The sequence below is a fragment of the Dunckerocampus dactyliophorus genome, chromosome 13 (genome assembly GCF_027744805.1).
Source record: "Dunckerocampus dactyliophorus isolate RoL2022-P2 chromosome 13, RoL_Ddac_1.1, whole genome shotgun sequence".
Lineage (NCBI taxonomy): Eukaryota > Metazoa > Chordata > Actinopteri > Syngnathiformes > Syngnathidae > Dunckerocampus > Dunckerocampus dactyliophorus.
The window spans coordinates 27,489,035-27,500,885 of NC_072831.1; the positions used below are offsets into that span (position 1 = coordinate 27,489,035).

At 44.2% G+C, this 11,851-nt stretch overlaps 3 protein-coding genes across 4 annotated transcripts in view; all 3 read right to left on the reverse strand.

The window, feature by feature from the left end:
* gna11b (guanine nucleotide binding protein (G protein), alpha 11b (Gq class)) overlaps positions 1-2,208 on the reverse strand; it is a 42,384-nt gene extending 40,176 nt beyond the window's left edge. The window contains exon 1 of one of the 2 annotated variants that reach the window (XM_054797310.1): positions 1,175-2,208. In XM_054797310.1, the coding sequence (XP_054653285.1) occupies positions 1,175-1,310 (136 nt within the window). In that variant the 5' untranslated portion in view covers positions 1,311-2,208. The remainder of the gene's footprint in view (positions 1-1,174) is intronic. The other variant, XM_054797309.1, reaches the window with a different exon arrangement.
* Positions 2,209-3,286: 1,078 nt separating this feature from the next.
* LOC129192887 (uncharacterized) lies at positions 3,287-8,014 on the reverse strand. The gene is made up of 4 exons (XM_054797307.1): positions 7,723-8,014; positions 5,733-6,281; positions 5,497-5,657; positions 3,287-3,775 (listed from the first exon to the last, which is right to left on the reverse strand). The coding sequence occupies exons 1-4, from the start codon at positions 7,885-7,887 to the stop codon at positions 3,346-3,348; spliced, it is 1,305 nt and encodes a 434-aa protein (XP_054653282.1). The 5' UTR covers positions 7,888-8,014; the 3' UTR covers positions 3,287-3,345.
* Positions 8,015-8,192: 178 nt separating this feature from the next.
* tpgs1 (tubulin polyglutamylase complex subunit 1) lies at positions 8,193-11,761 on the reverse strand. Its single transcript, XM_054797313.1, has 2 exons — positions 11,101-11,761; positions 8,193-9,278 (listed from the first exon to the last, which is right to left on the reverse strand). Exons 1-2 carry the CDS (start codon positions 11,457-11,459, stop codon positions 8,645-8,647), a joined length of 993 nt encoding a protein of 330 aa, XP_054653288.1. The 5' UTR covers positions 11,460-11,761; the 3' UTR covers positions 8,193-8,644.
* Positions 11,762-11,851: the final 90 nt, after the last annotated feature.

The following is an 11,851-nucleotide window of genomic DNA, read 5'->3' on the forward strand; positions in this document are numbered from 1 at the left end:
AACAGAGCACTCCTGCCATATAGTGGATCTTTGACTAATGCTTTTGCATGTAGGATCTTTTACAAGCGTTATTTGCACTAGGTCCCAAAAAGCAGCAGAGTGCCCCTGTCATAGAGAGGATCTTTGACTCACACTTTTTTGCAGTAGATAATTAAAAACAGCAGAGCACCCCTGTCAAATACAGGATTTTTGACTAGCGTTTCTTTTGCAGTAGGTCCTTAAAAACACCACAGCGCTCCTGTCATTTTGAGGATCTTTGACTAGGTCCTTAAAAACAGCAGCGTACCCCTGTCACATGGAGGACCTTTGACTAGTGTTTTTGCAGGTACGTTCGTTTACGAGCATTATTTGCACTAGGTCCCTAAAAACAACAGAGTGCTCCTGTCATATAGAGGATCTTTAACAAGTGTTTTTGCACTCGGTCCATGCAAACAGCAGATCGTTCCTGTCATAGAAAGATACTGTATTGCTCCTGTTTTTTCAGACTTTACGACCAGTCACCATTTGAAGAATTTAGCTGAATATCCCTGACTTAGTCGCTACTGTCCTAAGTGTGCACACCGGTTAACGATGGACTGTGGGTTTGAAACGGCAGGGACGGGATGCAGGAATATTTTAGATGAAGAATCAATGCAACAGCAGCTCCCACCTGCCCACACACCAGCTATATAAATAGCTAACCTACTCTGATAGATGCAAGAGGGAGGGGGCACAAATCCCTTTGGTATATACCCTTGTCCTCTGGAAGGAGGACTTTGGCTACAATATAAGAGGAATTTTTTGCATGCAAAACTGTGCACAAGCATGGTGGGGGTTTTTTCCACCTTTCTGGTGACAAAGCAGAGTGGTTAGCTGCAGTGCTGCTAGTCCATAATATCAACTAGCATGTGCTGGCCTGTTGGTGTCTGCAAAACATGCACTCCAGTAACATGATAGTACCTCCTTTTTGCACACATCACACACTTTATGTTGTCTTCCTCCGCCCCAAATCTAACTTCCAATATGACATTTAGTGAAAATGTGCAATAGTAATAATAATGCAATAATAAGACCAGGATCACCAAGCTAGCATGTTTGCTAGCATTGGGAAAGAAGGCCCCAAGGAGCTCCATGGAGGAAGGATAAAACGCCATAAGGATTTTACAAGTATGGCAGGATTAGCAGAGGCACATACCGAGGAGAAGTAATTTCAGCTCCCTCCTGGAATCTCGCTTGTCTCGGCGAAGTTGTTTGTCAATTTCGGCATTGATCCGCTTCGACTCCTTCGCCTCCTCGCTCAGGCAGCAAGCCATCATGGACTCCAGAGTCATCCTCCCGTCTTGCCTTTTTTTGGGCAGTCCCGCTTTGGATCCAGAAAAACACTCGCCTCGCCGGGCGGTTTTTTAGCTTTCTCCCCCGGCCGATTCTGTGGATCTCGGGCGGGCGGGCGAGGAGAAGGCGGAGGAGGGGTGCAGGGTGGTCTTGCAGGTCGTGCAGGACGGGACTAGTGGACCGGGCCGGGGAGGAGGAGGAGGTGGTGGAGGAGGAAGGGGGAGGGGAGGAGTAGCTTCAACCCGGGCCTCGCTGTCAAGTTGTACCCCCCCTGCTAGCCGAGCTCCAAGCCGCCACTTGTGGCCCTGCTTCTCGGATAAGGTGGTCTCCGGGAGATGCTCTACCTTTCTTCTCTCTTCTTATTCATAAAAAATAAAAAATAATAATAACCACAGTCGGGTTTAAAATACAAACTTAATTCTGCTTTTTTTCCCTCTTCGGGAGACGGCGTACATCCAATGCCGACAACCGTCGCTTATTACTGCGGTGTCGCCGGCTAGCAGAACACTAACGCCCGGGGAGATGAAATGTTAGCTCAAGTCTCGCTGCTACAACCCCGTTATCACTAACAGCTAGCTAAAGTTAGCTCCACGGTTAGCCCTTGCCAAGTCTAGCCCAGCGACGCCTCCCTCTGTCGGGGCAGCCTGCAGCGAGCAGCCGCTTGAGTGGAGGAAGGAATGGACGGAATGGGTCCGCCTTGAGCTAGCTAGCGACAGCGGGCCAGCACCCCCATCACGCCGCGGGTCATTTTGACGGTTTTGGAAGCGAACACAAGCGTTTTCTGGTTCAAGGCGCTGCTGCTGGCTCGTCGCTGGATGGAAGAAGGCGGTGTGCTGCACATCCACCACCAGCAGCCTGATGCATTAGCAGGGGGGAGGAGATGCTGAGTGACAGCAGCAGGACGAGCTGGGTGGATCCGAGGTAGGGTCGATCTCACACACACATACACGCAGGCTTTTAACCACTCAAATAAGAATATGTATTTTTTTATGCTTTTATTGTGCCAATCCAAGAGCTATCTAAAAAAAATATCGGCCTGTTTTGATTAGTACATTGTTAAAGAACGCTTTTCTTATGACTGAACGCCTACTGGAATACCAGCGACATCTGGTGGCTATTATTAGAAACTACACCTGCATATCGAAACCAAATAAATCTTTTAAATATGAGATCAATGAATGTATTAAATTACCTATTAACCAATACCATTGTGAAATATTATATTGAATAATATAGCTTATATTACATTATATATATTTAATTGTATATCAGTTATATACAGTAGTTACATTTTTCATTTTAATTAAAATATTTTTTATACAGTATTTAAAAATTTACTGAAATGGTTGTAATATTTAATTAACATACTTTAAAAATAGTGCAAGTTGTCCATTTTATAGCCAATATACGTATTTCATGATCAATTTATATATTTCATAGCCTTTTTAATTATTCACTGACATTTAGAAAATGTCCCCGAGAGACGAGTGCCTTCAGCCATGAGAGATGCTCCCTGCAACATCTCCACACAGCCAGCTGCCATTTGACGCCCCTGCACAACCAGAAAATCCATTGTTCCACTGAAGGAATTATCAAATTATCCAGTGATACAGTAGGTACAGTATGTTTACGATAGTCAAAGATCATTTAGGACAGGAGTGCTCTGCTGCGTTTAAGGACCTGTGAAAAGATCCTCTGTGTGAGAAAGGGGAATGACACGACGACGTAATTGTGGAATTTGCATTATTGGCCGTGACAGTAACAGTAAAAAAACATAGACAGGACAAAAAATATGTTTTAAGAACTAGAAATTAACTTTCTTCTGTCGCTTCTTCAAACAACAAGCGGCCACCTGTGAGTGCATTTAGACTGGGGGCGGGGCCCACCGCAACAACCGCTGCTCGTTGAGAGGAGCGATACGTGCTGTCATGTCAGCAGTCTCCAAAAGTCTCTGCCCTTTGTCGCTTTTTTGAAAAAGAGCATCTCGGTGGGCCACAAGTAAATAAATGTATGGGAGCGTTTTCAATTGACAGTTCAGCCAGTCTGTTGAAAATAGTCACAAAAGAGCTGCCGGATCTCCTCCGCCTGAGTCGGTTCGCCGGCGCTGGCGGCGGCCTCTGCGTAGCTCGGCTGGGGGCTTTCCGCCTCGGTCACCTCGGCCAGCCACTCCCCGTTGAAGGCGTCGCCGTGAGCCTCGCACACGTTGTGCAGAATGCAGCAGGCCAGGATCATGGTGGGCACCACGTCCAGGCCGCAGTCGTTCCTCTTGCTCAGGCACTGCCAGCGCGCCTTCAGCCTCAGCAGCGCCTCCTGGGAGACGAGGCGCGCTCTACGGAGTCGCTGGTTGAAGACATGCTGTCGCTCCGTCAGCGCCACGGGGCACGCCCTGGTGGGCCTTTTGTCGGCGTAGGCCTTCATGAGCCAGCTCTGGAGAGGGTAGCATGCCTCCCCGAGTAGCACGTAGCTAGAGAGCAAGTGAAATGACAAGGTTGAAATATGACATATGCCAGTGGTTCGGGACCCAAAAGCGGGTCGCGGATCCATTCTAGGCGGGTCGCAGACAGCAAGTCAAAAATGACATTAAAATTTGTAATTTACAAGTGATGTTTGAATGATTTTGAAGTAAATTTGAGCAATATTTTAGTCATCTTCCTCCTTGATATTCGTTCACTGAACAGTCAGAAGTGAATTTGAATTGGGCATATTTGTATGCATGCATTTATCATGCTCTTCCTCATTTTGTTGATAAAAAGCCTTAATAAAGTCCTCTAAAATGCACTTGGGACATGTAAATATCACTTGGGACATGTAATTATGCGTACACTGTATTCATGTTTCCAAAGATGACAGGCGATTTAAAAAAAATAAATAAAATAAATTTGCTTGGTTTGACTGAAATAAAAGTATAAACATAAATAAAATATAAAATGAAGTAATGAATAAATATTTAAAAATGACTGTGTAAAACCAAAAATAAAATAACAATGATGACCAAAAGTGTAAAAAATATAATAAAAATTAATAATAAATAAAAATGTACAAAAATAATACAAATAAATACATTAAAAACGACTTCAATAAACGTGTGTCGCGACTGAATGAGCATTGGAATGTGTGCGACTATTTGAGAACCCCTGATTTAGAGCACGTTGTTGTTTTTACAGTGCGTAACCTCTTTTTACACTTGTGTATTAAATGTGAGAAGCATGAGGCGACAGCAGATCTTACATTTTACTTGTCTTGAAAAATAATAAATTGCATCAGAGCTGTAGTTTAAGTGTAAAAAGAAGTGAACCTTATTACGCAAAAGTGACTTTCTAATGATTTTCTAACACTGATGTGTGTTGAGCACCAAACGTGACAAAAATCTACCATCTCTCACATTGTTTGCTCCACTTTTGAGAGAGAGGAGGCGCTCAAACGCTCGCTTTACAGGTTGCGGCTTATTATGACATCATAAGAGAAAAACCTCCTTCCTCATGGGCATGATACCGGCATACCCCGTGTGTATGCTCGCCACTTCAGTGGACAGTTTTATAATATTTTTTCATTAAAAACACGTCAGACAGCAGTAAAAAACGTTTTACCACAGCAGGGCGGGAGAAAAAGATCACATTGTGGATGATCCTTACACACACGCATCGTCCCCCCACTGCTACGGCTCGAATGTGACCTCAGATGGCAGGAAAAGGCCGCCTGTTCCGTATAAATGCCTGCTTTTCCAACTTTTAACAGAAGTTTACTTATTTTAATAATGATAATAATAACAACTTCATAATAAAGCTATTATGATGGACACAGTTTAACCCTGGAACAGATCATTTCTATTGCCATCATTTCCTAAGGGGAAAACAGTGTCAAAATATAAACACACCAGTCTTCGGAGGTTCTACTGTACACTGTTAGGAATGGAATATTTACCACTCTGTTTTGGATAAGTACTGCAACGTATTTGCGCTTGCTCACAACAGATTGGAGTGGAATATTTTATATATACTGTATATAGAAACATTTTATACTTTCCCCTCTGTCGTGAAAAAACGCAAATATATGGAAAATATTCCATTCCTAACAGTGTGTTTAAAAACTCATGGTTTTTAAGTAGTAGAACGTGCAGAATGTGGACAGGAAGTGCCCTAAAGTGGACATACACGTTCTCATTTGATGCAACGGTGTGGCAGTTACCCGAGTTGCTTCCCCATGAAGAAAGAAGGCGGCGCTTGTGACAGTCCACCCTCCGCGGCTGTGGCCCAGAGCGCTGAGTTCTGTAAGATGTCAGCGGGCTCCGTCCCTCCTGGGAAACAGGCGCAAACGTCCCAGATCAGCCCTTGGCCGTTCACCGCCACCTGTAGCATCCAAGACGCAGCTAGTCAGCGTCTGATGGAAGTGTTTGTGTGAGCAAACATAGCAGAGAACCCCACCTGAGACAGCACAGAGAGCCAGCCAGCGGGGTTAACGTAGTCCGATGCGTTGTTGGAGGGCGTGATGATGGCCGTGTGGAGCGTTGCTATGGCGGCGGCACAGTGCGGGAAGCCCCAGCGAGACAAGAAGAGCTGGGCCGACTCCTCCAGCTCCTGCTTGGTGGGCGAGCGCAGGTAGTCGGCGCTGAGGAGCGCCACGATGCTGTGACACATGTCCCGGACGCATTTGCACACGGTGGATTTCCCCACGCCGAACAGGGCGCTGATGGTGCGGTACTCAACATTGGACGCCAGGCGCCACAGAGCCACCGCCACGCGCTTCTCCACGGGCAGCGCCAGGCGGAAGCTGGTGTCCTGGCGGGTCAGGCGGGAGCGCAGCTTGTTGCAGATGTAGAAGAAGGTCTCGCGGCTCATTCGGAACTTGTCCAGCCAATCGGAGGGCTGGAATTCAGTCATCGCTACGCGCTCCCACCAATCCGTGCTCAGGACAGTCGTCCAGGGGCGTGTGCGGATATGAACGCTGGAGCGAACGCCCCCTGCTATCATCATCTAGGAAAACAACAACAAAAAAATCATTTTAAAGATTTTCAGAGTTTTTGGTCGATTGCGGTTTTGTTTGCTTCTGTACTTCTGTTAAGCCTTTTTGGGGTATCTTGAAAAGCGCTATAAGTCCTAAAAAAAACATTGTCAGCAGTATTAGTAGTAGTACTAATAGTAGCAACAGTAGTAGTAGTAGTAGTAGTAGTAACAGTAGTAGTAGTAGTAGTAGTAGTAATATAAATATAAATATAAAATCAGTACTGTGCAATGAAAATCATGTTTTGCCAAAGTTTGGGAGTTATTTGTTTTTATCCAAAAGACAAACAAATTTTCTTGTATTTCTGCTAAGTACGTAAACGTGTTTTGGTTTCATTTCCGATGTTCTTTTTGAATCTGCGAAAGAATGCATCTTTTCCATGCATTTGTGATGAAAGAAAATGTGTTTTGTTTGCTTTTCTGTTAAAAGAAATGTATTTTGTTGTGTTTCTGATTTTTTTTATTATTATTTTGTTGCATTTCTGATCAATAAACATTTATTTTGGTTGTATTTCTTTTTTTGGGGGGGAGTAGTTTTGTTTATATTTTTTTAATTTCTAAAAATATATTTGTATTATATGTATATTATCATAACATAATATTATAATAATTCTAAGCATTTAGATTTCTAGTCAAAGAAAATGGTTTTGCTCCTTGTCAGTGTCTCCCATACATTTATTTATTTGTGACGGGCCGCCATGAATACATTTCCACCACCTCAACGAGATTTGGCATGACCCGTTTGCCCTCACTCATAAACACATTATATTGTAGCTTGTCCTTCCAACTCTGTAAGTAGACGGCATCGTAACTCTGCTGAAAGCACGTATGGCTCTTCTCAACGAGCAGCAGGTCCTGCTGGGCCCGCCCCCATCTAAAGGCACTCACAGGCAGCTCAGTCTAGCTTGTGACGTGAAAAAAAATCCACAAAAAGAAGCAGCATAAGAAAGTGCATTTGTAGTTCTAAATATATTTTATGTTTTTTGTGGACTTTTTGTCTCCCATAAAAATAGCATGCACATGTGTCATGGCCAATTATGCAAATTATAAGATTACGTAATCTACCTTCCTACACATCCCCAAAACATACACCTGAGGTTAATTGGAGACTCCAAGTCGTCCATAGGTGGACACTTGACTCTTTACGGTTGCTTGTCTATATATGCGCTGCGACAGTACGTGTTTGTATTGTGGAAACCTTCATGTGAGACATTTTGGCCAAACAATACATGCATTCTCAATATTCTACCTTCACTCACATTTTCATTGATTGCAGTTGAATAGAGTAGAATTTCACTGCATTAACGAATGTGTTGTTCAACAATTATATTCAGCATTATTATATGTGCTAATGCACTGTATTTGCATTTGGTCTCAATGGATAAGCGTGAGACAGAAAGGTTCCAATACCGACCATCATCATCCTCCTCTGTCTCTGGAAGAAGTACTGTCGCTGTCGGGCGCGCCTCTGGAGCTCATTGCGCCTCTGAACTTCCGCGCTGTTTAAGTCTCTCCGGCGCTTCAGAAGCATATAAGTCATCAAAAACGTGAAAGACCGTAGCTGTTCATCGCCCTCCATTCTTCACAAGTTTACATTACAACACAATATATGGGATTTAAGGCGGTAAATAGTAGTAAACAAGTGATGGAACGATGCTGTGGCTAATGTCACGTGATTGTACAGGTAGGGCGTACACTTCCGGGGTTTCCTTCTTCGGCTTCGATAGTGACATCTACTGCCATCTTGTGGTCGGAGGTGTAAGCGGTTGAATCAATTCATATACTATACAAACAAGCTTCCACTTACGTTATTTCGTTTACTGTGTGAAATAAATCTATACATGAATAAATTATCAATATATATATAAATATCTCTGAGGCTGACAAGAATAGAAGTATTATTTATTGCACGGAATGAAGACATAAGGAGGTAAATAGTCGTAAACGAGTAGTGTAACAATCATGTTGTGAGGAGTGCTTCCGGGGTTTTCTTCTTCGGCTTCGACAATGACGTCTACGTCTTAGTGGTCGCAGGTGAAAGCGGTTGAATCCATTAATCCTGTGCAAACGATTCCACCGGTGTTATTTCGTTTTATGGGTGAAATAAATACACAATACATGAATAATTTATCTATATAGTTTAACATCTCTAAGCCTGACAATAATAAACGTAGGATTTATTGCACGGATTGAAAATCAGAGCATTATTGCATTTCTCAGCGAACAAAGGAACATGCATATGATCAGTTCTTTTGTATGTAAGCTACTTGTACTGTCTTGAAAGAGTCTGCTGGAGGTAGAAGCACATAAGGGCATCACTAGCTGCAAACCACATGTTAAGTAACAACTTTAACACGAGCAATAAAAAGTTCTGCTGCAGCATTCTCAAATTCCTTCGCATCCATGTCGCCACCTGGCCCTCGCATGCGCGCCGCGTTCATGGCCTGTGCCAGCTTGTGTGGTGACATCTTGGCACTCGCCTCCAGGTAGCGAATAGCCTTGACACTGGACTCCAAGCAGCGGCTGTCTCGAGCGTTCATGTCAACAACACTGTTCGCATCGCAGCCTCGCGACGTCTCCAAGGCGTCCTTTAATGCGCCCAGCACGGCCTGACACAGCGCTCGCGATGGCGCCCCCTCGTCCTGGCAGCACACTTCGGCATAAAGCCTCTGAGACTGGCGGATGTAGTCCGAGAAAATTGCGCATGTGAGCACACCGTGGCGGAAGATGTCGTAAGGGACGGCCTCGTGGTCTTGGCAGTGGAGGCGGCACAGGAGTGGGGCAGAGGTGGAGGCCGGGATGCCGCCTTCACTGCACAGGCACTGCAGAGTCTGCGTGTACACGCCCCCTCGAACTCCTCCTCCTGCCACTGTCAGGGAGCCACGGGGGTCTTCTTGGACCTCACCTTGGCAGGGTCCGGCGAGGTTCAGGAGGTCGTAGGCTACACGGACATTGTTGCTGAACGCCGATCTGTGTTGAGAAGGAAAAATAACAGTTAGGCTTAATGAGCTATGGGCATGTATTTCGCTTAATGGCCGCCATGTTTTTCACCCAATTTGGCTCAAATTTTACACACAAGTGCTTGCCAGTCCCCTACACGTGTGTAACAAATTTCACGGTGCTTCGGCTAAAATCCCTAAAGTTGCAGTGGGTGTTTTGTAGTCAAGTCGGTCCAACTTATGGGGTCAAACTTTGGGGTTTAATAACAGCGTCACCATGTGGCGTATTGGTCAGAAAAGTAACAGCACAGGCAACACAGTAGGGGTCTATGTTTTGGTACATTTTCACCCTTTTGCTTGCAGCAGTTCAGGAGCAGAAAAGTTACCTTACACAAACAAATACACACAGTCACGTGATAAAATTAGGACACCCTAAAATGCATGCTTTCACAGTGATAACACACACAAAAATACCACAATTTGTCCCACAGGAAACAATGGAAATAGAAGTACAGTACATCCCTATTAGCGGGAGTTATGTTCCAAGACCCCCAGTGAACGGCGAAAAACCACAACTAATGGACGCATCCATAAAAAAGCCTAAAAATGTCTATTTTTGTTACTTTAAAATAGGGATGTCCCGATCCACATTTTTTGGCTTCCGATCCGATCCGATTTTTTTCCACAGTCTTGCTGATACGATCCGGTACCGATTCTTTTCTTTTTTCTAATAAGCTTTCGTTACAAACTTGAATTTGTGGAACTGAATATGGTTATGAAAATAGCTCTTCAAAGCATTAAAAAGAATGCAACCAAAGTATTGCTGAATTTACTTTTTTTGTTCCACAGCATGTGCAACAATATTGTTTGGCTTTTGTAACAGACCTCTGTGAGACATGTCCCTAATCCAATAAAAGTTAAAATTGGGCAAAATGGCCGTGCAAAATACTTTCAGGGTCAGACTAATCATCTGACATGGTTATAGATCAATTTGTGGTGTGATTTAGAATATATGATTTTTTTTTTTTAACAGCGCAATAGTAATTTATTGACGGCCCCTAGTGTAAACAAGCAGCACTTCCCATGCGAGCAGCGGCGGAGCCAGAGATTTTTGGTGGTGTTGTGTTTTCTTTTTCTTTTTCTTGCGGGTGGCGGGAGTCGTGTGGCAACGAGCTTTGAGGCGCATTACCGCACCTACCGTGTGACACACAGTTACGAACATGATATGGCGACCGGATCGGCCCGATCTCGTGGCGGAAGCCGATATTGTCCGATCTCCAAAATACAACAGATCGGCAGCCGATCTCGATCCTGAAGATCCGATCGGGACATCCCTACTTTAAACTATGTAATATGTAACATTTTTCATTCATTTTTCCACGTTACAGGCATACAGCATACAGTATTGTACAAAAGCGTGAAGTTACACTACATGTCTTGTCAAAGCATCTTCCTGCTAGAAAATGTTCAATGAATTGTCAGAGAGACAGCACCCTCTACTGGACTCAAAGCGACAACACACTTTTCCCCCCCTGCAGACAGCACCTTCACTCCACTTACTATGCAAGTTATTATTTAAAAAAATATTATTTACAATATGAGGGGTGGCAGGGATTGACTATAATCTCTTTCAGGGTCAACCTATTGGCGTTGTAAAGCCTTTATTCGCTGTTAAGGCAATGTATGTCACTTTCTTACATTTTAAGTGTAAATTAAGAGTCAATCAAAATGTTGCACTTTTTTTTATTGTGTACCAATGTAGAAATAAGAATAAAGTGACCAATATATTAACTAAATGAATAAACTAATTTGACGTGAAAATACCGCAGTAGTACAATTCTATTAGAACCTACCTCTGGGAGTGGTGGGCCAGACGCAGGTGCCACAGTGCCCGGTTTAGACGCTGCTGAGCCCGGGCTCCTCCTCCCAGCGAGCCGTTGTTCAGGTGGTCCTTGTCTCCCCCACCACCGCCACCACTACCGGCCGGCGTGCTGCTACTCTCCACCGACGCTAGGCTGCCGAAGTGGTCCGCCAGGAAGCCGATGGGGTCGTCCGGCCTGGCTTCGACCATTTTTAACACGGCTCCGCGTATAAGTTCCCCAACTCCGGCCTGCGATAGGAAGTCGCTGTCCGTGTCCGGTTTAGAGGCTTTGCCCTCGGCCACGACAGCAGGGGGAGACACCCCGGACCGGCGCTTCTCTCTGTCGGCCATGTTTGTTGACGGCAACGGAAGTGAATGCGGTAAAAGGTGATTATGATACCTTAAAGTCACAGCTACCAATTTTGTTTGTCGTAAGGTTAAAACGTAAAATACTTCCAATTATTTTCTACATAAATTATTCAGTACATTACATAAGAAAGGTGTTTTAATACACTCGTCCCAATAGCGTGACACCAACCGTCAGTAATTTCAGAACGACACTTTCGCCACAAATTGTAGGGTGTATTTTTTATTTTTGTAATTATTTTTTTAAACGTTTTTATCATGTAATGTACAAAAAAACAACCGCAGTCGTCCTCTCACCCAAAACAAATAATAGTCGACTTAAACGCGGTGGGTTTGCAACGTTACTACTCCATCTAGAGGGCGTTTACTTTACATTA